At 39.4% G+C, this 25,672-nt stretch overlaps 1 protein-coding gene across 4 annotated transcripts in view; it reads right to left on the bottom strand.

Annotated features, from left to right (window-relative positions):
• Positions 1-25,460, bottom strand: part of LOC139758161 (platelet-activating factor acetylhydrolase-like) — a 95,249-nt gene extending 69,789 nt beyond the window's left edge. Inside the window, exons 1-4 of one of the 4 annotated variants that reach the window (XM_071679347.1) lie at positions 25,312-25,428; positions 20,000-20,042; positions 11,401-11,535; positions 8,550-8,647 (exon numbers count right to left, since the gene is read on the bottom strand). In XM_071679347.1, coding sequence (XP_071535448.1) covers positions 8,550-8,647; positions 11,401-11,452 — 150 coding nt within the window. In that variant the 5' untranslated portion in view covers positions 11,453-11,535; positions 20,000-20,042; positions 25,312-25,428. Of the gene's footprint in view, positions 1-8,549; positions 8,648-11,400; positions 11,536-18,486; positions 18,640-19,999; positions 20,043-25,311 lie in introns of those variants that run through there. The other 3 variants (XM_071679337.1, XM_071679327.1, XM_071679356.1) reach the window with 3 other exon arrangements.
• Between the last annotated feature and the right edge of the window lie 212 nt (positions 25,461-25,672).

Genomic DNA, 25,672 nt, shown 5'->3' with positions numbered 1-25,672 from the left:
GGAGGAATGGGATGTATTTAGGGAATCAGTGATGGATTGCGCAAAAGATGCTTGTGGCATGAGAAGAGTGGGAGGTGGGTTGATTAGAAAGGGTAGTGAGTGGTGGGATGAAGAAGTAAGAGTATTAGTGAAAGAGAAGAGAGAGGCATTTGGACGATTTTTGCAGGGAAAAAATGCAATTGAGTGGGAGATGTATAAAAGAAAGAGACAGGAGGTCAAGAGAAAGGTGCAAGAGGTGAAAAAGAGGGCAAATGAGAGTTGGGGTGAGAGAGTATCATTAAATTTTAGGGAGAATAAAAAGATGTTCTGGAAGGAGGTAAATAAAGTGCGTAAGACAAGGGAGCAAATGGGAACTTCAGTGAAGGGTGCAAATGGGGAGGTGATAACAAGTAGTGATGATGTGAGAAGGAGATGGAGTGAGTATTTTGAAGGTTTGTTGAATGTGTTTGATTATAGAGTGGCAGATATAGGGTGTTTTGGTCGAGGTGGTGTGCAAAGTGAGAGGGTTAGGGAAAATGATTTGGTAAACAGAGAAGAGGTAGTAAAAGCTTTGCGGAAGATGAAAGCCGGCCAGGCAGCAGGTTTGGATGGTACTGCAGTGGAATTTATTAAAAAAGGGGGTGACTGTATTGTTGACTGGTTGGTAAGGTTATTTAATGTATGTATGACTCATGGTGAGGTGCCTGAGGATTGGCGGAATGTGTGCATAGTGCCATTGTACAAAGGCAAAGGGGATAAGAGTGAGTGCTCAAATTTCAGAGGTATAAGTTTGTTGAGTATTCCTGGTAAATTATGTGGGAGGGTATTGATTGAGAGGGTGAAGGCATGTACAGACCATCAGATTGGGGAAGAGCAGTGTGGTTTCAGAAGTGGTAGAGGATGTGTGGATCAGGTGTTTGCTTTGAAGAATGTATGTGAGAAATACTTAGAAAAGCAAATGGATTTGTATGTAGCATTTATGGATCTGGAGAAGGCATATGATAGAGTTGATATAGATGCTCTGTGGAAGGTATTAAGAATATATGGTGTGGGAGGCAAGTTGTTAGAAGCAGTGAAAAGTTTTTATCGAGGATGTAAGGCATGTGTACGTGTAGGAAGAGAGGAAAGTGTTTGGTTCTCGGTGAATGTAGGTTTGCGGCAGGGGTGTGTGATATCTCCATGGTTGTTTAATTTGTTTATGGATGGGGTTGTTAGGGAGGTGAATGCAAGAGTTTTGGAAAGAGGGGCAAGTATGAAGTCTGTTGTGGATGAGAGAGCTTGGGAAGTGAGTCAGTTGTTGTTCGCTGATGATACAGTGCTGGTGGCTGATTCATGTGAGAAACTGCAGAAGCTGGTGACTGAGTTTGGTAAAGTGTGTGAAAGAAGAAAGTTAAGAGTAAATGTGAATAAGAGCAAGGTTATTAGGTACAGTAAGGTTGAGGGTCAAGTCAATTGGGAGGTAAGTTTGAATGAAGAAAAACTGGAGGAAGTAAAGTGTTGTAGATATCTGGGAGTGGATCTGGCAGCGCATGGAACCATGGAAGCGGAAGTGGATCATAGGGTGGGGGAGTGGGCGAAAATCCTGGGAGCCTTGAAGAATGTGTGGAAGTCGAGAACATTATCTCGGAAAGCAAAAATGGGTATGTTTGAAGGAATAGTGGTTCCAACAATGTTGTATGGTTGTGAGGCGTGGGCTATGGATAGAGTTGTGCGCAGGAGGGTGGATGTGCTGGAAATGAGATGTTTGAGGACAATGTGTGGTGTGAGGTGGTTTGATCGAGTAAGTAACATAAGGGTAAGAGAGATGTGTGGAAATAAAAAGAGCGTGGTTGAGAGAGCAGAAGAGGGTGTTTTGAAATGGTTTGGACACATGGAGAGAATGAGTGAGGAAAGATTGACCAAGAGGATATATGTGTCAGAGGTGGAGGGAACGAGGAGAAGTGGGAGACCAAATTGGAGGTGGAAAGATGGAGTGAAAAAGATTTTGTGTAATTGGGGCCTGAACATGCAGGAGGGTGAAAGGAGGGCAAGGAATAGAGTGAATTGGATTGATGTGGTATACCGGGGTTGACGTGCTGTCAGTGGATTGAAATCGGGGCATGTGAAGCGTCTGGGGTAAACCATGGAAAGCTGTGTAGGTACGTATATTTACGTGTGGGGACGTGTATGTATATACATGTGTATGGGGGTGGGTTGGGCCATTTCTTTCTTCTGTTTCCTTGCGCTACCTCGCAAACGTGGGAGACAGCGTCAAAGCAAAAAAAAAAAAAAAATATATATATATATATATATATATATATATATATATTTTTTTTTTTTCATACTATTCACCATTTCCCGCATTGGCGAGGTAGCGTTAAGAACAGAGGACTGGGCCTTTGAGGGAATATCCTCACCTGGCCCCCTTCTCTGTTCCCTCTTTTGGAAAATTAAAAAAAAAAAAAGAAATGAGAGGGGAGGATTTCCAGCCCCCTGCTCTCTTCCCTTTTAGTCGCCTTCTATGACACGCAGGGAATACGTGGGAAGTATTCTTTCTCCCCTATCCCTATATACATATATACATATACATATATATACATATATATATATATTTTTTTTTTTTTTCATACGATTCGCCATTTCCCGCGTTAGCGAGGTAGCGTTAAGAACAGAGGACTGGGCCTTAGAGGGAAAATCCTAACCTGGCCCCCTTCTCTGTTATTTCTTTTGGAAAAAAAAAAAAAAAAAAACGAGAGGGGAGGATTTCCAGCCACCCGCTCCCTCCCCTTTTAGTCGCCTTCTACGACACGCAGGGAATACGTGGGAAGTATTCTTTCTCCCCTATCCCCAGGGATAATATATATATATATATATATATATATATATATATATATATATATATATATTTTTTTTTTTTTTTTTTTTTTATACTTTGTCGCTGTCTCCCGCGTTTGCGAGGTAGCGCAAGGAAACAGACGAAAGAAATGGCCCAACCCCCCCCATACACATGTACATACACACGTCCACACACGCAAATATACATACCTACACAGCTTTCCATGGTTTACCCCGGACGCTTCACATGCCTTGATTCAATCCACTGACAGCACGTCAACCCCTGTATACCACATCGCTCCACTTCACTCTATTCCTTGCCCTCCTTTCACCCTCCTGCATGTTCAGGCCCCGATCACACAAAATCCTTTTCACTCCATCTTTCCACCTCCAATTTGGTCTCCCTCTTCTCCTCGTTCCCTCCACCTCCGACACATATATCCTCTTGGTCAATCTTTCCTCACTCATTCTCTCCATGTGCCCAAACCATTTCAAAACACCCTCTTCTGCTCTCTCAACCACGCTCTTTTTATTTCCACACATCTCTCTTACCCTTACGTTACTTACTCGATCAAACCACCTCACACCACACATTGTCCTCAAACATCTCATTTCCAGCACATCCATCCTCCTGCGCACAACTCTATCCATAGCCCACGCCTCGCAACCATACAACATTGTTGGAACTACTATTCCTTCAAACATACCCATTTTTGCTTTCCGGGATAATGTTCTCGACTTCCACACATTTTTCAAGGCTCCCAAAATTTTCGCCCCCTCCCCCACCCTATGATCCACTTCCGCTTCCATGGTTCCATCCGCTGACAGATCCACTCCCAGATATCTAAAACACTTCACTTCCTCCAGTTTTTCACCATTCAAACTCACCTCCCAATTGACTTGACCCTCAACCCTACTGTACCTAATAACCTTGCTCTCATTCACATTTACTCTTAACTTTCTTCTTCCACACACTTTACCAAACTCCGTCACCAGCTTCTGCAGTTTCTCACATGAATCCGCCACCAGCGCTGTATCATCAGCGAACAACAACTGACTCACTTCCCAAGCTCTCTCATCCCCAACAGACTTCATACTTGCCCCTCTTTCCAAAACTCTTGCATTTACCTCCCTAACAACCCCATCCATAAACAAATTAAACAACCATGGAGACATCACACACCCCTGCCGCAAACCTACATTCACTGAGAACCAATCACATACATATATACACATGTATACACATATACATGGTGTGGGAGGCAAGTTGTTAGAAGCAGTGAAAAGTTTTTATCGAGGATGTCAGGCATGTGTACGTGTAGGAAGAGAGGAAAGTGATTGGTTCTCAGTGAATGTAGGTTTGCGGCAGGGGTGTGTGATGTCTCCATGGTTGTTTAATTTGTTTATGGATGGGGTTGTTAGGGAGGTGAATGCAAGAGTTTTGGAAAGAGGGGCAAGCACGAAGTCTGTTGGGGATGAGAGAGCTTGGGAAGCGAGTCAGCTGCTGCTCGCCGACGACACAGCGCTGGTGGCCGACTCATGTGAGAAACCGCAGAAGCTGGTGACTGAGTCCGGCAAAGTGTGTGAAAGAAGAAAGCCAAGAGCAAATGTGAACAAGAGCAAGGTTATTAGGTACAGCAGGGTCGAGGGTCAAGTCAATTGGGAGGCGAGTTTGAATGGAGAAAAACTGGAGGAAGCGAAGTGTCCCAGACATCTGGGAGCGGACCTGGCAGCAGATGGAAACACGGAAGCAGAAGTGGATCATAGGGTGGGGGAGGGGGCGAAAACTCTGGGAGCCCCGAAGAATGTGTGGAAGTCGAGAACATCATCTCGGAAAGCAAAAATGGGCATGTTTGAAGGAACAGTGGTTCCAACAATGCTGCACGGCCGCAAGGCGCGGACCATGGACAGAGTTGCGCGCAGGAGGATGGATGCGCTGGAAATGAGATGCTCGAGGACAACGCGCGGTGTGAGGTGGCCCGATCGAGCAAGCAACGCAAGGGTAAGAGAGATGTGTGGAAACAAAAAGAGCGCGGTCGACAGAGCAGAAGAGGGTGCCCTGAAATGGCTTGGTCACATGGAGAGAACGAGTGAGGAAAGATTGACCAAGAGGACACATGTGTCGGAGGTGGAGGGAATGAGGAGAAGAGGGAGACCAAACTGGAGGTGGAAAGATGGAGTGAAAAAGATCTTGTGTGATTGGGGCCCAAACATCCCTGAGGATAGGGGAGAAAGAATACTTCCCACGTATTCCCTGCGTGTCGTAGAAGGCGACTAAAAGGGAAGGGAGCGGGGGGCTGGAAATCCTCCCCTCTCGTTTTTCATTTTCCAAAAGAAGGAACAGAGAAGGGGGCCAAGTGAGGATGTTCCCTCAAAGGCTCAGTCCCCTGTTCTTAACGCTACCTCACTAACGCGGGAAATAGTGCATAGTATGAAAAATATACATATATACATAACACCCATACATGCACATATAAATCCACATACATCTAGATATCAACATATATACATATACTTACACAGATATATACATATACAAACATGTACAAATTCATACTTGCTTGCCTCCAATCTATTTCCAGCGCCACCCTGCCCCACAGGAAACAACATCACTGCCCCCGCTTCAGCGAGGTAGCACCAGAAAAAAAAAAAAAAATCTAACAAGGTATTTGCGGCTTGAGTTGTTTCATTTCACTTGAAGTAATGGATATAAACTAGCAGGTTAATGTTTACCTTCAATAAGGCAATGCACATTTTCTTCAACAGGATTACTCAGTTTATACAAGGGACTGATTTGTCCTTGTGTGGAGCACTGCTCTTACATTTGGTTTGGTTCTAGCTCTGCATCCTTACTTGACAGAGTTGAAAAAGGTCTGACTTACAAAATGTCCCAGGCTAACTTCCAAGCTTGACCCCCTTGCCCTACACTGCAATGTTGGTTTACTTTCCCTATTCTATAGGTAATACTATGGTTTATGCTCCAGAGAGCTGGCTGTTTGTGTGCCCACGCCACTAGCTAGACCACACAAAACTCAGCAAGCTGCTGCATCACATGATTATTGTGTGGCCATCAAAAACTCAAGGGTGGGCCATTTGACAAATGCTTTTTTCCCTACATGTTGAAACTTTGGAACTTTCTCCCTTTTCATGTTTTTCCTAATAATTATGACCTGGCACACTACAAAAGACAAGTTTTTCACTTCCTCAAAAACTCATAAATACTTTCCCTTGTCTTTTTTTTTTTCCACTTCAAAATTCTCTCTAAATTTCAGTTAAAGCCTGGTCTTGATGTGGACTTTGGTCCAAGACTGGAGCCTTAAAAAGAAAAAAAAACGAGGGATGATTTACAAGTGGTTGAAAGAAGTGCCATATATATGTTTAAGAACTTTGTTTCAAGTCAATGAATACATCATTTGTGCTTCCTCAGTCAACTGAACAGTTTACAGGTTTTTCTCTTTGAATTATCTTTGAGGACAATATGTGGTGTGAGGTGGTTTGATCGATTAAGTAATAATAAGGTAAGAGAGATGTTTATTTATATTTATTTTGCTTTGTCGCTGTCTCCCGCGTTAGCGAGGTAGCACAAGGAAACAGACGAAAGAATGGCCCAACCCGCCCACATACACATGTATATACATACATGTCCACCCATGCGCAATATACATACCTATACATCTCAATGTACACATATATATACACACACAGACATATACATATATACACATGTACATAATTCATACTGTCTGCCTTTATTTGTTCCCATCGCCACCCCGCCACATATGGAATAACAACCCCCTCCCCCCTCATGTGTGCGAGGTAGCGCTAGGAAAAACACCAAAGGCCCCATTCGTTCACACTCAGTCTCTAGCTGTCATGTAATATTGCACCGAAACCACAGCTCCCTTTCCACATCCAGGCCCCACACACTTTGCATGGTTTACCCCAGACGCTTCACATGCCCTGGTTCAATCCATTGACAGCACGTCGACCCTGGTATACAACATCGTTCCAATTCACTCTATTCCTTGCACACCTTTCACCCTCCCGCATGTTCAGGCCCCGATCACTCAAAATCTTTTTCACTCCATCTTTCCACCTCCAATTTGGTCTCCCACTTCTCCTCGTTCCCTCCACCTCTGACACATATATCCTCTTGGTCAATCTTTCCCCACTCATTCTCTCCATGTGACCAAACCATTTCAAAACACCCTCTTCTGCTCTCTCAACCACACTCTTTTTATTTCCACACATCTCTCTCACCCTTACATTACTTACTCGATCAAACCACCCCACACCACATATTGTCCTCAAACATCTCATTTCCAGCACATCCACCCTCCTGCGCACAACTCTATCCATAGCCCACGCCTCGCAACCATACAACATTGTTGGAACCACTATTCATTCAAACATACCCATTTTTGCTTTCCGAGATAATGTTCTCGACTTCCAAATATTCTTCAAGGCTCCCAGAATTTTCGCCCCCTCCCCCACCCTATGATTCACTTCCGCTTCCATGGTTCCATCCGCTGCCAGATCCACTCCCAGGTATCTAAAACACTTCACTTCCTCCAGCTTTTCTCCATTCAAACTTACCTCCCAATTTACTTGACCCTCAACCCTACTGTACCTAATAACCTTGCTCTTATTCACATTTTCTCTTAACTTTCTTCTTTCACACACTTTACCAAACTCAGTCACCAGCTTCTGCAGTTTCTTACATGAATCAGCCACCAGCGCTGTATCATCAGCGAACAACAACTGACTCACTTCCCAAGCTCTCTCATCCACAACAGACTGCATACTTGCCCCTCTTTCCAAAACTCTTGCATTCACCTCCCTAACAACCCCATCCATAAACAACCATGGAGACATCACACACCCCTACCGCAAACCTACATTCACTGAAAACCAATCACTTTCCTCTCTGAGGAAAGATGTGTGGTAATAAAAAGAAAGTGGTTGAGAGAGCAGAAGGTGTTTTAAAATGGTTTGGTCACATGGAGAGAATGAGTGAGGAAAGATTGACTACTTTTACTAAACTAATTTGTGTTTCTGATACTATCAACTATCACAAACAGCCTTAAGAGGACCAAATGGTCAGTTGCTGCTCAATTCCTTTATTAATAACACACCATTAATGCTTAATCCAATATTCCTGATCCACTCACTCAGCTCCTAAAACACTCACGGAAAATCATCCACCTCTTAAATCCACTTTTATTTTCATGTACAACTCTACATCAATTAGGAGCTAACTTCCTAACACTCTTTCACACATACCCACAACTCCTTCAGTTGAAGTGCCAACCTGTCCTTCACTCTTGGCCTCACACTATCTCCAGACTTTAATTCAATGGCATTCAAAAGCCATTCTTCCCCCTCCCTTAGAGATTAGTCTCACTCTGAGCCAAAGCATCTAAATTCCTCTCCCCAAACATACTACAGTACCTATTTCTCCCTTCTTTTCATCATGATTACAGCCATGCACATTCAGTCAACACAGAGTGGGCATTTGAGATGGAAGAGTACTCCCCATCTGGTTCCTTCTTTAGTTCCATAATTTAGAGTTGGCAATATAAGGAGGAGAGGTCCCCAACTCTTCCCCTTTTAAGTTGCCTTTATCAATGTGGTGGGAATATGAGGGTTGTATTCTTTCTACCTAATCCCCAGGGATTACTATTATAAAATTACAAATCTGTAACTGAAAATCAGCACAAATAAGAGAAAAGATCATTTCAATATGAGCTGCTTACCATAAGGTCCATATCTTTTGATGGATAATATAGCCGCATAAGTGTTCCTTCTCTTGTTCGGCCTACCATGATATCAGTGCAACCTACAACATGTGGTCCTGAAAGAAATGGATTAATGGTAACTGTAGTTCTAAAGGTGTGTTACTTCTCAACATATTTTTTCCTTCACCCTTCAATCTTATGTACATCTTATTATTTTGATTACTCCTCTTTCTCTCAGTACCTTTACCTTATGAATACAGAAACAGAATACACATGAATACAACAGTTCCATTATTTCGCACTTCAGTATAATGCTATTTTGGATATTTTGCAATGATGTGGAGCATAATTAAACATTTCAATATTGCAAAAAAAAAAAAAAAAAAAAAGAGATAAACTTGGCCTTACCACATTACACGCAGATTTAAGCAAGAAACCAGATCGAATTTGCATAATGAAAATTTAATGCTATTGAAGCAATCAAACTCAACATTTCATGGGCCTTGAAAAAAAAAAATAAAGAGGTAAAATAAGGCAAAAATTACAGAGAAAGCTCAAGAAAGAGAAAAGACTTAAAAGATAACAATCAACAAAGATGGTTGTGGAATATAGTATATTAGTTACTGATGACCCTAAGCATTTCAGTGGGAAATCATGGTTATTAATGATAATCTCTTGATTGGGTTTAGTTATGACAAAAACCAAGCTACTATTGAAGTTGCAGTCATGGCTATTTAGAGCACAATAAGAATGATTTACATAAACCAGCGAAGGGGTGGTGGGGACTACTGCTATTTCAGGAAGTTTCACTACATCACAATGAGCTTGGTCCCAAGCAGTGAAAATTACTGATACACCACTGTATCAATACATATACTTGTCTCCCTCATTTATAGTGGGGGTCACTTTCCTACAATAGGCTGATACAAGAGAAGTGGTATAAACCATCTATCTATGTTTCTGTATCTCTGATGTCCATTCCCTCTGGGAACTCTCATATGTGGGGTGGCCACAGCAAAAGTCTCCACTTATCCCTATCCTTCAATACCTCACTCATGCACACCACTCCATGCATTCCTCCAACATTTCCCTTCCTCCAGCACTCTTCCACTCTACTTCCTCATTCACAGGAGGTCCTCCTCTAACACCAACCCCTTTAATCATACATTCGAACACTCTTTGTAAACCTCTTGTCTTGCATTCTTTCCACATGCCCAAGCCACCTTAAAGTAATACATTTCACCCACTCTATCACTCCCTAATTCATTCCCTGCCATACCAAATCTCTCACATACACTCTCATTTCTTTCTTCATTCCATCTCGTCATATTACATGCTCCTCTTAAACAGATAATTTCCAAAGCCTGTACTGTGCTCTCTTTCCATCTCACCAAACTTACCCAAGATAGCTCCTAAATAATTAAATTCCATCTCCTTTTCCAGTCCTTTCCACCCCATATCCATAATACAATTTAATACACTTTCTTCTCTCTCTACAGGGCTTTCAGGGCTATCTTTGTTTCCTTTTAAACACCAGTACTTTGATTTTACTCACACTGACCTCCACTCTTGCTGAAAGGCTGTTTCACATGCCCTGAAATAGTCCAATGAAAGCAAGTGAGTTTTAAGAAAGGCAGGGGATATGTGGATCAGATTTTTACAGTGGGAATGACCATCTATCTATCTATATCTCTGATGCCTGTTTCCAACCGGAACTCCCTCAAGAAGGTGGCCACAGCAATCCAGTCTTCATATCTAATGAACTCCAGTGCTGCTTCTTAGCCTTTAGCGCCCTACCCTTAGCAGGCTAAACGCAGAGGGCAACTCAAGTGCAGTGCTTGCAGAGGCCCCTACCTAATGTTCCTACTGATGACTTCTACCTAATACTCCTGCCTAATGTTTTAACCAACTATTCTACCTAATGCTCCTGCCTTAACGTTCCAACCTACTTCTATATATTGCTCCTAGTATTTTGCCAAAAGGAAGGGCCAGCACATAGTATTCATCACCTGAAAATCTACAGTTTCGAAGAATGAGCTGTGAGAATCAAGTGTTGTCAAATGTTATGTATGACAAGGAGAGATTGTATGTTTGCGGACAGAATGCCAGTTATCCACTGGTGGGTGAGGCAGCAGGAAAAAGACTGCTACCTGACCACTTTAACATTAACTGAACATGCTTGGGACTCATCTCTTTGCAACAACACTAGACCCTTCCCACCTGAACCGCTCACAAATTCCCAAATACAAGCTTACCCCTTCACTCTCCATAACCAACCACCAATCCATTAAAAAAAAGCTTATGCCTTCACACTTCAACACCCTTTACTATCATATCAACCCTTCCTAAACAAATATGACAGTTATAAAAAAAAATACTGAAATGACCCAGCACACACTAAACAACTACCCTCCACTAGACATACTCATTTAAATCTACACATCCCAGACATGTTAATTATTCTGTCTTATTTATATTCCCAATGCCAACCACCTCTCCAGCCTTACAAACACCAATTCAACATCCTACGGGATCCCTCATGAAGATGTACTTCCATGCTAAAGACCCAGAACTCTTAATTTTCAACTGTCCTCTGTTCAACCCACACATGCAACTGCTGAGCAGATTTACATTTTCATGTCAAGTTAATTTTCTGTTTTATTATACCTGACACCCCAGTTGTGGGCCAATCAGGCCTCCTGTTGCCTGTCTTTCTTATGTAAATTCATGCAAAAACTTCATGAAAGCTAAAGGAACCTCACAAAAGGTGATCCTGGGGCAGGAAGGTATAGCAAGGTATACAAACAAGCAAAAGCACACAAATGAACCTATTATCACATACCTATAATAACTTACACATTAATCTTACCTTGAGGTATAGGCGTATGGTTTGAAAACTTTGAGTAAGATTTTCCAGCCATTGCTGTCACACTGCGTACTGAAGTCTGCAAAATAATTACTGGCAACCTTCTTGGTCCTCTCCTAAGCTGTACTGTATATATACCTGAGGTATTGACCAAAGATACAAAAAATAATATAAGAATTTCTGAGGTGGAAATCTTGCCTTTTTAAAAAAGCCATTTGTAGTTTATAGAATGACATGAAGACATAAAGGTTTATGAAGATTAGCAGTACATACTAGGATTGAAACAATTCTCATAATGGCCTACATCACAGTTACCAATGCCTACTCTGTAATCATGAGAGTGGATTGCTGAGAATTGTACCATCCAGCTAATGGCAAGAGCATGTACACAACCTCATGCTGGGTGTGGAAACCGAAGAAATATCTAAAGAAGGAAAGAATCAAAATGTGCAATATGGGGAAACTGGGGCAAACTTAAGAGGTCAGAGAGGCAAAAACTTGTCAGATTGCTTTTGACTACCTGCATCAAGTAAAAGCTTACAAGTATGGATCGCACTAAATATGGGAAATGCATTCTGTATAAGGTCAAGTAAATCCTTTGGATATCTGAAAAATTTTGAAAAGAGAAGAATCTTCAGTTTCTAAACAAGACACATCTTTAAAGCAAGACTTTGATGACAAGTGCACTGAGGGGTTTCCAAGATAGTTAAGTACTGGAATTACAGTTACTAATGGATATGGCAAAGTTGGGAGGAGTTCAAGGATGAGGAACAAGAATACAATGGGTTTCTGAGGCATTAAGCTGAAACAGGTTGTATCTCAGCCACTAAGAAACTCTATGCAAATCTGAGTTTTGAGAAGCAGTTGTGAGATGGCACAATCAGTTTTGAGAAGCAGCTGTGAGATCAAAGTCATGAAGGGATTAAGAATACGTAGCAGGAAGAAACTGGGAGTTAAAAGCATTAGGATATACTGAACTGAGTCCATTCCATTAAGAAAACCTATCCACATATGGATTTTGGAAAGCAGCTGAGATTAGATGTAAATTGCATGAAAGAAGATGGACAAGATCTAAAAGAAGATGAGGAGTGGAGAGGTGAGTCATCAGCGTACACATTATATATATATATTGTTAACTTTTTGAGGAAAGAATTTCTTAATGAAATGGTGGAAGAGGGCAGCAGACAGGACAGAACCTCAAGAAATACTGTTGCAGTTAGGTAAAGGAGAGATTGATCCTTCAAAAATTGGATAAAAGATTAACCAGAAAAAGGGGTACATAGGAAAAGAGAGAGAGAGAGGGGGACAAAAGCTGACAGAAGAAAGTTTGGAGATACTTACTGAAAATAAGCAAAATCCAAATACAGTATGAAGATATCTATCAACACAAAATGTTCATACATATACTGTACAATGTACTGTTAAGTTTCAAAACTGATTATGGCACTTATTTTTTTGAGCTGAGGGCAAACAGAGCAATCTAAAGCAAAAAGCAGATGTATCAGATAAAAGAACTAACCAGTGAGCAGAATGTCTTTGTAAAAATCTTATGTATTGCCAATCATCATTAAGATTTTATCCCATTATGAAGAAGTGTTTAAGTGCTGTAACCTAAGACTTTCCATATACAATGCAGGGTATCAAATACAGACATAAGATAAACAGAGCATTAAGTGAAATTAACACTACAATGGAGACACTGCTATCTGCACATCTCTCTTTCTGATTAAGTGCATAAGCTGAAAATTAGTCTTTACCAAGAGTTTTGGTACTGTCTATTAAACTATTAAATCACATTTACTTATTTGTTATATTTCATCTGTATTCAAACTGCAATTTTTATCTTTAAGTAAGGCACTTCAACAACTATGTATGAAAACATACATATGCTGCACTGCACAGAGTCTTGCACTTTACCTCATACATCAATTCATTACATTTACAGTACATGGTGAAGGTGGTGAGCTAAGTGCTGTATTTGTATGCATCAGGTCCTCGGATGTAGAAGCTAGGTAAGTTATCAACAGAAGCATGAACATAATTAAATTGGTTGATAAAGGCATGGACATCATCTGAGCCTACAAGATGGTGTTGAACAAGACCAAACCAAAGGAAAATGTCAACAATACGTCTTTGCTTGCTAATGTCACTTCTAAATACAGTTTAAGTATGGAAGTGTTAGACTGAATATTGAATGCTGGGTTGCACTATCCTTTCACACATGGTGCCTATTTTCCAAAAACGATGAATTTCAAATAAGCTGTAGCCTTCTTCTGTGACCTGGTTCATGTGAAAACATCTGATGCAACTGCATAATCTGCTGTAAGTGGTAACTCTTTTATTTTTCAGGAAGCTTTTGCCTTTTTGAAATCAATCTATTGTATTCCTAAAAGCATACCTTTCAGATGCAAGTTCTGGGGGTCACTGCAACCATCATCCTTACCTGTGACTGCTATTAAGGATTGGTGGTCATTTCTAAAATTTCACTGTTGGAGAAGATTTTGATTGATGGCATATACCTATCAATACTGAACCACTCTTCCATAGCTTCAACAACATCTTCAATGTTGTCTTCTTCACACAATTTCATACAGTAATTTGTTCCACTGTAATTCTCTCCTGCCTTATATTGAACCCTTGTATGTTCCAAGTTCATCTTGAACACAATGCTTGCCTTAATTTGCACCATGTGTGCTGAGCTGTACCTTCTCAGTTATTAGCTCTGTTATTGTCATTTGCTAGCAACCTCATAAAATCTTTCTGGTATGAAAACAGGACTACTATCACCTGATTCAAGGACAGGGTAAATGTCATATCATGAGGCAAGAACTTAATAAAGGTGATAACTTTACTTAACTAAATCTCCACAGGTTCTGATCTGGTTTTGTCCAACAGGAGCAATGCCATACAGATAGTGAATAGAGTGACTTCATGAAATGTGCCTTTGCCATGAGAGTACTAAAAACACCAAATGGCTTAAGAAATACCTCCTACATCATCCCTGCTGTCCTACTTTGCTGATAAAGAATAGGCAATACTTCCAGGCTTCCTTAAACAAAATATAGAAGTCAATTCAAATTATTTTCTAAAATCTCTCCAATATCTTTATTCTTTCCACGTTATTATATAACTGATATTTGACTCTGAAGCTCCTAATTTTTGGCATTCCAGTAGAACATGTTCTACAGTATTACTGCAATTGCTGATATCACATATTTTGGCAGGTATCTTCTCCATTAAGTGATCATATATCAATTCAATGTGACTAATCTTATACTTTGACACTTTTCTTTGTCCTCTATATACTGTTATTTTGGGGGAGGTTTTCAAGTCCCATCTTGCTTGCTATCTACATCTAATCTACTTTTGCATTTTGTTCATCACATCACTGCAGGCTATCACATTCATATACACTCTACTACATATTGCTGCTTTAGCCTCACCATCTGCTATTTCATTAGTGATAATCATGTTTCGGACACCAGAGGAACTTTACACTCCTATGCTCTGAATCCATTTTTTAAGCTACGAGGTGCTTTACAGCACTAGGTGATATGTCTTGGCATATACTTTGGGAGTTGAGTAGACTAAATTTCCTTTTTTGAGATTGCTCTCTCATTTGAGTGTGGCCTGAATATTATGCAGTTCTACTGTCAGTATGGATAATGCTCTGGGTAGTTTTGCTGTTTGAGAATCTTATTCATTAACTATGACATTCCCTATACCTTCATCATATTTTGAGCCACCAGTATCTTTGTTCTGTTTATATGAATAGTATCATGGGAATTTACTTTTTGTCATTACAAAAGCAATGATGTTTTCAGTTGTTTTTATCTATTCCCTACAATGTGTGATCTAAGGAACCTTACAAGGAAGGAAGCAAGCAAAACATACTCAAGTCCATTCAATTCTCATCAATACTTTGCTGTACCAGTGCTGTTCCCTAGGTAATTTCTTTTGCAGTGCAAAGGGGTTGCCAAGCCAAATGTTATGGCTCAGGTTGAGTTGTTAAGTAGCCTTTTCTGCTCAACTACTCTCTTTGTATAACATACAGGGTTTAAAAAATACACTTCTCCACCTAATGTTTGTACTAATAATGTGTCTATTCACTTTGTAAAGGACCTGTATTATATGAGAAATTATTTGGGTGAAAAAATATAAATCAACAAAGAAGAAAAACATTGCTGAGGACGTGCAATAAAGTTGATAAGAAATATACACATACAGAAATACATTTGTATGGGTACATATTAATAAGATAACAAAGAAAAAATTAAGAATAACAAAAAATTACATTGCAAATTATACTTATTGCCGAAGGCTTCAGAAGTCAGAGGTGTTAGAGGGAGTATATGCCGAAAGAGCAATGTTGTGTGGCTTATGCCAGCTAAGGATATGTGTAGAGCACTTCTAAAATGGAGGTCACTGTGTCACTCACTATTAGTAACAAGCTACGTACATATACTTATACATGCATATGCATGAAGCCACAAGGAAAATGAAACATAATAAGTTCCCAAGTGCACTTTCGTGTAATAATCACATCGTCAGGAGAGATACAAGAATGAGACAGAAGACGCAGAACAGTCAGTAGATAAACAAGGAAGAGAGGAAGCTAAAGCATCTTAGCTATGGCTCTTCCTTGTATATCAAAAACTGTTTTATGTCTTGTATTTCTTTCTTGTATCATCCCTGACAATGTGATCATTACACAAAAGTGCATTTGGGAACTTATTGTGTTTCATTTTCCAAAGGGTTTTATGCACATACTAGATCACATGCATCACTGTGACCTCCTGCAATACTTATACAAGCTCTCCCCTACTTACAACGCAAGTGACTTATGACCATCCATACATATGACCGGAAAGATATGAACAGAAAAATAAAAATGAACAAAAAAAATCTTAAGTAGAACATAAAAAGAAACTATAGAATCACATAATAAAGCTGGTTAATAAAAAAATGAGATAATCATGATAGAAATTAAGTAGGACAAAAGAATGCAGTACAGGTATACGAATTCTATATGCCATGCTGACACATCCAACACGTCCATTTTGAGATCCGACCGGCTGGTCAGAACAGAACTTGGACATATGCCGAGAGGGGTGTACATAAAAATAAAACATGGACATCTCTTCTAAAAGTGAAAAAATTTGGGGAGGGGGTGCGCATAAAAATGAAAAATGGATATCACTTATAAAAGTTAAAAATATTAAGCACAGTAACTGGCTATATAAATCAATTATATATTCAAATGAGATACGGAAATAACTTACAAAACTACAATGAATCCAGTAACTGGCTATGTAAATTCAATCATGTATAAAAATGAAAAAGAAAATTACTTATAAATTTAAAATAAATTCTCATTGTTAATGAGACGCTAACTCCATAAAATAGATTATAATATCACTTATAATCTATTTTATGAAAAATGTGTGGAAGTCGAGAACATTATCTCGGAAAGCAAAAATGGGTATGTTTGAGGGAATAGTGGTTCCAACAATGCTGTATGGTTGCGAGGCGTGGGCTATGGATAGAGATGTGCGCAGGAGGATGGATGTGCTGGAAATGAGATGTTTGAGGACAATGTGTGGTGTGAGGTGGTTTGATCGAGTAAGTAACGTAAGGGTAAGAGAGATGTGTGGAAATAAAAAGAGCGTGGTCGAGAGAGCAGAAGAGGGTGTTTTGAAATGGTTTGGGCACATGGAGAGAATGAGTGAGGAGAGATTGACCAAGAGGATATATGTGTCGGAGGTGGAGGGAACGAGGAGAAGAGGGAGACCAAATTGGAGGTGGAAAGATGGAGTGAAAAAGATTTTGTGTGATCGGGGCCTGAACATGCAGGAGGGTGAAAGGAGGGCAAGAAATAGAGTGAATTGGAGTCATGTGGTATACAGGGGTTGACGTGCTGTCAGTGGATTGAAGCAAGGCATGTGAAGCGTCTGGGGTAAACCATGGAAAGCTGTGTAGGTATGTATATTTGCGTGTGTGGACGTGTGTATGTACATGTGTATGGGGGGGGGGTTGGGCCATTTCTTTCGTCTGTTTCCTTGCGCTACCTCGCAAACGCGGGAGACAGCGACAAAGTATAAAAAAAAAAAAAAAAAAAAAATATCACTTATGTAAATATATTTCACTCTTCCAATATTTTCTATAGAGGAAGAGCTTGAAACAAAGCTCTATACACAATGCCACCTCACTGACACTGCAATGCCAATAAGTGTCTATCCTTCTTTTCCATCAGCTCATGCAGGCAGGTGCTTAGCTTGCCAGGAGGGTTGTACACATTTTGACTATTTTGAGGAAGGGGTAACAGAAGCAACAGGAGCATCATTACTGGGGGGCTCTTCCTCAAAGAATCATATCCAAGTAGCAGGTGCTAGAGTGGAAGTCCTGGGAGCCAATGGCACAGTTCTGATGGGTGTTGGTCATTTTCTTTATACCACATGGGAACACGACATTTCAGGCATAACAAAATTTGAAGGAATTTGACAGAAAAGTTCTTCCTACAAAACTCACCAAAGGGAGTCATGTATGAACGTGTCTAAAGTCCAAAATCATGAATAAAACCTGGCGTGCATATATGTGTGACAGGACTGTTAAGGTGGCTATGGTATACTTTATTATTGCATCCAAATATTTAGAGAACTTTGGATGTCCATCTTAATACTTCAGCCCTCTCAGAAGCAAAAACATACCTATATGTACATTTAGATGGTGCACATTCAACAGCAAAGAGAAACATTAATTCAAATATCCTGGGTCTTGCATTCAGAAGGAGCTTGCCACAATCTAAATACAGACTTTCAACTTTTGAAAATCTGAATGCTCCTATGCATATTTCCATTTCAAAGAGTGCAAAATACAATAAAAGGCATCAAATATTACAATAAAATCAGACAGCACTGATCACAAAGTTTAGTGTTATCAGAGAGACAAATAAGAATTATGTATGGAACATTAAAGATCAGACACTCTTGCATATAAAAGTATACATAGTTAATTACAAACACATAATAATGTCATAGTACATGTAACAAAAATTAGCATATCAAAGCAATTTCTTTAACAAATACCTACATCCAAAGATCTTTCATCACTGTTTCCCACAACTCTTGACTGTAAGGTCCATCCAGATGAGCACCTACCAGTCAGCACATGCCACTATCCAGTGACCAGAGTTCAGAGTTGGTGGAAGACTGTGGTACAGTTACCATTTAGTATCACTGTACTTCAATCCTGCTTGCCCCATTAAATATGAGTTGGTAAGTCTTCAGATAAATAAGTAAAATCTTTTCTTCTAAAACAATCAAATATGCTTTACATTTTATTTAAACTATACAAAAAATATGAAAAATAAAGACTCTGTAACTATATCAAACAAAGGCAACATAAAGTCCACGGCCTTAAGTCAGACACTGGCTACATGATAACATTATTGACACAAGATAACATGATAGGCACCTATAGTAGCATGTGGAACAAGGACACTCTGTAATGGGGAGAGATAAGTGTAATGAACAGGTGTGTACGAAAATAAAATGCAGTTTTTGAGAAGTAACAAACAATAATAACATTTTTAGAACACATCATAACGAGTCAAAATTGTCTGGGAAGAGAGTATGATAAAGGAGCCAAGAAAAGACAATGAAAGATGTGAGAGAAGAAACGTTTGAAATGAGTGCAGCATAACTAAGCAAGAAAAATAGAAAAAAAGTATTGGGAAAATCATATATAACCAGGATATTAGTCTATAAGAGATGTGTATGAGAAACTATTACTGAATGGACACAAATACACTGATACTGATGAAGATGAATATGGCAGCAAAAATGGAAGCATTATTGTAGATGCAGTGAAACATGGTGATGTACAAAATGCGACCAGAATAAAAGTATATACCATAAAAGATAACATGGTTCTTCTTAGAATGTAATATAAATTTGTATTTAGACTCACAACCTCATCATTCATAAGCTTTGAAAAAGAAAACTTGTTGATTTGAAAAAAAAATTATACAGTACAGTAATATGAAAGGAAAATATCTACACTTGTTTTTTTGAAAAGAAATCCACACATAAATTTAAACAGCAGGGTGGAAGGAAATATAGGTAAAACTTATCATGACCATAATAAAGCCAACATCAAACCCATGTGTAAGGGACTACAATCCATATAAAATCATCAAGCCTGCCATCACAAAAAGGTTAGAAGCTCATTATTTAAAGGAATAATTCCTGTGCACAAAACAGGAAGCAGCAGTGAGTTAACACATGCTCTGTTATATATTATAACTAATGTAACCAAGAGAATAACAAAGATTTAAAGCACATTTAGGAGTAGCATATGTCAAAAAGCAGTCAGTTGCAAAAGCATACAAAATAAATGGCAAAAAGGCATCAAACAAAAACCATTATAACATTTCAACTCATAAAACAAAGGTACACCACATGTTACAGAACAAGCCACAACACTACTTTGGGAGCCCTTACTTCCACAAAATTAAACAATATGCTCATCAATCATGTGCATGACACCAGAACACCTACAGACATGCAAAGGAACAGTATAAAGTATCAATGAAACTACCCACCACCAGTATATATCTACATCAGGCAGTCCTCAGTTTTAACGTCCTGAAAATAACCAGTATTATGCTCAGAGAAGTGTAAGACAGCAGAGCTAAAATTATGGTTTAACATAATTTTAATATCAAACTTTTCCAATAATAATGCAACAAACAGATATTTCCCTGGGATACCAATTTAGAATTCAAAGACTTCTTTAAAACAAAAGATTAAGGAGTGCCAAAGAGCTCATACCCAACTACGAACTGGTAGGTACCATGTCAAAAGATGGATGAAGGTAGATTTTCTGTTACCTAAACACAAAGGACAAATACTGAAAAGAATATTGTCTAAAATGAACTCTTGGAAAGAGAGAGATAAAAGAAAACAGTGGTAGTAGAAACTATCATGATAAATGATATACAATAGGTGTTGGATCTCATACACAGCAAAGAATAAGCATAAAGATATTGACTTCATTATCAGTAGGATGGAAAATTTGGAATTCTAATGAAAAATGGATTTAGAATTATGTCGTGAGGAGGAGGATAAGGAATGTATGATGTACTTTATGAAGAAAAGGGTGCACTTGAGTGTTAAATCAAAAAAATATGTAACATAGCATGGCATCCAGGTTTAGCATTAAATGAAATTACATGATGGACAATGATATTAGTTTTTCACAATACATTAATGAGGATGTTTAAACTCCTGAAATACTGTGAACAATATTGCCATGGCAAAAGAGTTTCTAATCATCCCTGTCATCATGTGCCTCCCTTGCATACACCATTCCACACATTCTTCTGCTATTTCTCTCCCTTCAGTACTCCTGCCCTCTTTTTCCCAATGTCAAAGGTGCTCTTTTTCTCAAACCAACCCCTCTAATTGTACTATCGTACACTCTTCTGGTAAACTCCCCATCTTGCATTGTTTTCATATGCCCACACCACCTCAAAGTATTACAATTCACCCACTCCACCGTACCATAATTTATTCCCTATGTATTCCTTGTCATATCACATCTTTCAGACCTCACCTACTTTCTTTCTTCATTCCATCTAGTCATACCACATGTTCCTCTCAAACAGCTCATTTCCAAAGCCTGGAATCTTGACCTCTGGGACTCACTGCATGTCTATTTTTGTTTGCATAGGATCCCTTCACTTCCATTCTTACACCTATAACATTCATTATTCTATCAAGGGACCCAATAACTATGCTACACTGTACTGCTCTCTCCCTTACCTCTCCTTCTATCTCACCAAACTTACCCAAGATAGCTCAAAAATACTTAAATTCTCTAACCTCTTCCAGTCTTTCTCCCTCCATATCTTAACCACAAGATAGGTCACTTTCTTTTTTCACTCCATAGGGTTTTGCAAAATCTATACTCTCACCCTGTTTCCTTTCAAACACCATTACTTTGCTCTTCCTCATACTAAATTTCAATTGTCTACACTTACACATATCATATAATGCATTTAAAACCTTCTGCTACTCCTCTTCACTCTCAGCAAACAACACAGTTTCATCTGCTAAAAGACTTGTCACTAGCCACCATACTTCACTACCACACTCAGTCTCTGCACCTCTGCACCTTTGCTCTCACCTCTCTTATCACTCCATCCATATAGATGTTAAGAAGCCACGATGAGATCACACAGCCCTGCCATACACCAACATGTATACCAAAACTTTCATTCAACTCTCCATCCACTCCTATACATACATTTGCTGATCTAAAGAAGGCTTTCACACTATCCAGCAGTTGTTCCCATACCCTATATATCCTTTACACATCCCATAAAACACTCCACTCAACTCCGTCATATGCATTCTCCAGATTCACGAAGCTGCATGCAGCTTCTTAACCTTTGCAAGGTACTTTTCTGCAGTCATTTTCACTGCAAAATTCTAATACACATATTTCAGATAATCTTTCTTTCATACCTGATTGCTGTTTCCCTTATTAGTGAGGGAGCTAATTCATTCTTTTCATACATCCAAACCATTTCAAGACACCCTCCTCTGCTCCCTCAAACATACTCTTTTTATCACCACCTCTCTTACCCTTTCATTACTTAACTGATCAAACCAAGTCACACCATATATTGTCCTCAAACACTTCATTTCTAACATAACCACCCTCCTCTGCACAACCCTGTCTACAGCTCATGCCTTGCAATCACATAATATTATTGGAAGTACTATTTCTTCAAACATACCCATTTTTGCCCTCTAAGATAACATTCTCTGTTTCCACACATATCTAAAACACTTTACCTCCTCCAATTTTTCTCCATTCAAACCCACATTCCAACTATCTTGTCCCTCAACCTTACTGAACATAATAACCCTGCTTCTATTCACGTTCACTCTCAACTTTCTCCTTTCACACAGTCTTCCAAATTCAGTCACCAACCTCTGCAATTTCTCATTCAAATCAGCCACCAGTGCTGATCATTAAACACCTGACACTTCTTTGGGCCTTTCATCCCCAACAGGCTGCATATTCATCCCTCTCTCCAAGACTTTTGCATTTACCTCCCTTACAAACCCATCTACAAACTAATTAAACAACTATGGTGACATCACACACCTATGCCACTGACCGAACTTCACTGGGAACCATTCATTCTCCTCTCTTCCTACTCATACACATGCCTTACACCCTTGATGAAAACTCACTGCTTCTAGCAGCATACGTCCCACACCATTTATTCTTGAGACCTTCAACAAAGCATCTCTATCAACCCTATCATATGCCTTCTCCAGATCCATAAATGCTGCATATAAATCCATCTGTCTTCTAGGTATTTCTCACACATTTTTCATAGCAAACACCTGATCCATACATCCTCTACCACTTCTGAAACCACACTGCTCCTCCCCAATCTGAAGCTCTGCATATGCTTTCACCCTCTCAGTCAATACACTCCCATAAAACTTACCAAGCATACTTGACAGACTTATACCTCTGTAGTCTGAACACTCATCTTTATCCCCTTTGCCTTTATACAATGGTGCTATACATGAATTCTGCCAATCCTTAGGGACTTCACCATGATCCTTACATAAAATGAATATCCTTACCAACTAATCAACAACACAGTCACCCCTTTTTTAATAAGTTCAACTGCAATATCATCCAATCTGGCCGCCTTGCCACATTTCATCATCCACAAGGCTTTCACACCTCTTCTCTCTTCACCAAACCACTATCCATAACTTTCTCACTTTGCATACCATCCCAACCAGAACACCTTACATCTGCTACTCTATCGTTAAACACATTTAACAACCCTTCAAAGTACTTACGCCATCTCCTCACTTCATCACTACCTTTTATCACTTCCCTTTTGTCCCCTTCACTGATGTTCTCACCTGTTCTATTCTCTTTCGCAATATATTTACATCCTTCCAAAACATCTTTCTATTCTCCCTAAAGTTTAATGATACTCTCTCACACCAACTCTCATTTGCCCCTTTTTTTTTTACAACCCCTGCACTTTCCTCTTGACCTCCAGCCACTTTCTCTTGTACATCTCCCAATCATTTGCACTCCTTCCCTGTAAGTACTCTTTTCTCTTACACTAGCAACTTTACTTCTTCATCCCACTACTAACTACCCTTTCTAATCTATCCACCTCCTACCTTTTGCATGCCACATGCATCTCTTGCATATGCCATCACCTCCTCTCTAAATGCCTCCCATTTCTCATCCACACCCTCACTTCATTTGCTCTCACCTTTTGCCATTCTGCTCTTAGTCTCTCCTGGTATTTCTTCACACAAGTCTTCTTTCCAAGCTCACTTACTCTTAATACTCTCTTCTCCCTTACACTGTCTCCTCTTTTTTGAAAACCTCTACAAATCTTCACCCTCATCTCCACAAGGTAGTGATCAGATATCCTACCAGCTGCCCCTCTGAGCACATTTACATCCAAAGTTTCTCTTTCACGCACCTAACAATCAATATGTAATCTAATAATGCCTGTTTACCATCTCTCCTACTCACAAATGTATACTTGTGTATATTTCTCTTTTTAAACAAGGTATTTTCAATCATCAATCCTTTTTCAACACACCTCCACAAAATCATCACCATTCCCATTCATTACACTGAATACCCTATGCGAACCAATTATACCCTCAACTGCCACATTCGTGACTTCACATTCAAATCACTCATCACAAATACCTGGTCTCATGTACCAAAACTGGTGACAATCACTAACCTGCTATCACTTGCTTCTTATGATCTTTCTTCTTGAGGCCAGGTGCATAAGCACCAACCCATCTCTCACCATATACTTTCAGTTTTACCCATATCAATCTACAGTTTATTACTTTACACTCTATCACACACTCTTACAACTCCTGTTTCAGTAATAGAGCTACTCCTTCTTTAGCTCTTGTCCTCTCACCATCCCCTGAACTGACCCCTAAGACATCTTCAAAAAAATTTTCCCTTTACCCTTAGGTTTTTGTTTCACTCAGAACCAGAATATCCAGGTTACTGTCCTCAAACGTACTACCTATCCTCCCTTCTCAACTTGGTTACATCCACGTTCATTGACATCCCAATCTTAGTCATTGAGGAGGATGAATACTTTGCACCTGGCTCCTTCTTTTGTTTCCTTTTTTAGAAATTGAAATACAAGAAAGGGAAGGTTTCCAACCCCCTACACCCATCCCCTGTATTCTTCTACAACACATGGGGAATACAGATTTCTTTCTCCTCTACCTCTGATACTGTATGACACAAAAAAGAAAAAAAATCCTAAGAATGCTTCTAAGGTCTTAATTTATGTTCAGCAACAAATCCTGCCATTATATTAGAATTCAAATTTTAGTGGTAGTGAAACTAAACTAGTGTTACCATTCTTGGTCGACTTGACTTAAGGCCATACCCAGGAAGATTTATCTTTGCAAAGGGTTTATTGGAGTACAGGCAAGAATCCCCCCCCCCCCTCTAACCATGCTAAGTCTAAAACATAATCTGTGGTTTGTGAAACTAAAATAAACTTTTCGGTTAACTCCAATGTGATTTACGACTGCATGTATGGTAAACTGGGCCAAATAATACATATAAACTTCTCAAAGTAAAAGAACAGGAAACCAACGAATGAGGGTATCTACAAGCCATGGGGGCACACGGTTTAAGAATGAACACACCAACATGAATGTATCGATAATGTAACAGTATGACTAATGAAAACTAAATCTTAGAGAAATGATATCTTTTTATCCTTTTAATTTTACCTGATTTGCAAAATAAACCAAATTATAAGGATATCTACAACCATATAACATAAAAAGGGGTCAATTAAACCTGTCATATTGAGCTTTTCTACTGATGATCACGGGGCACAATGTTACAATTTGACTTAGCAGTCTCTTCCAGACTCCAGTTACAGCACACACAGCTGACTCCCTGTTACTGTCAAAAATCAGCTGATGACAAACATGTTCCAGTACTGCGCATGCGTCAGGAGAAAGCACTAATTTTTGTTTACTTATGACGTCATCAGTTTTGTTGACTTGTTGAAGGTTAACTTATGAAATGTGAAAAAAAAATTCTACAAAAACAACTATATGAGATGGCATTGCTATCATGAAAGTACACATTTTTCTGCAAGCAGTACACATAAAGCATCGCAAAAAGTTTGCTCGGAAGGAAAGCATTTGAACGC

Source organism: Panulirus ornatus, chromosome 2 (assembly GCF_036320965.1).
Source record: "Panulirus ornatus isolate Po-2019 chromosome 2, ASM3632096v1, whole genome shotgun sequence".
Lineage (NCBI taxonomy): Eukaryota > Metazoa > Arthropoda > Malacostraca > Decapoda > Palinuridae > Panulirus > Panulirus ornatus.
This window is presented reverse-complemented; position numbering and strand designations above follow the sequence as displayed.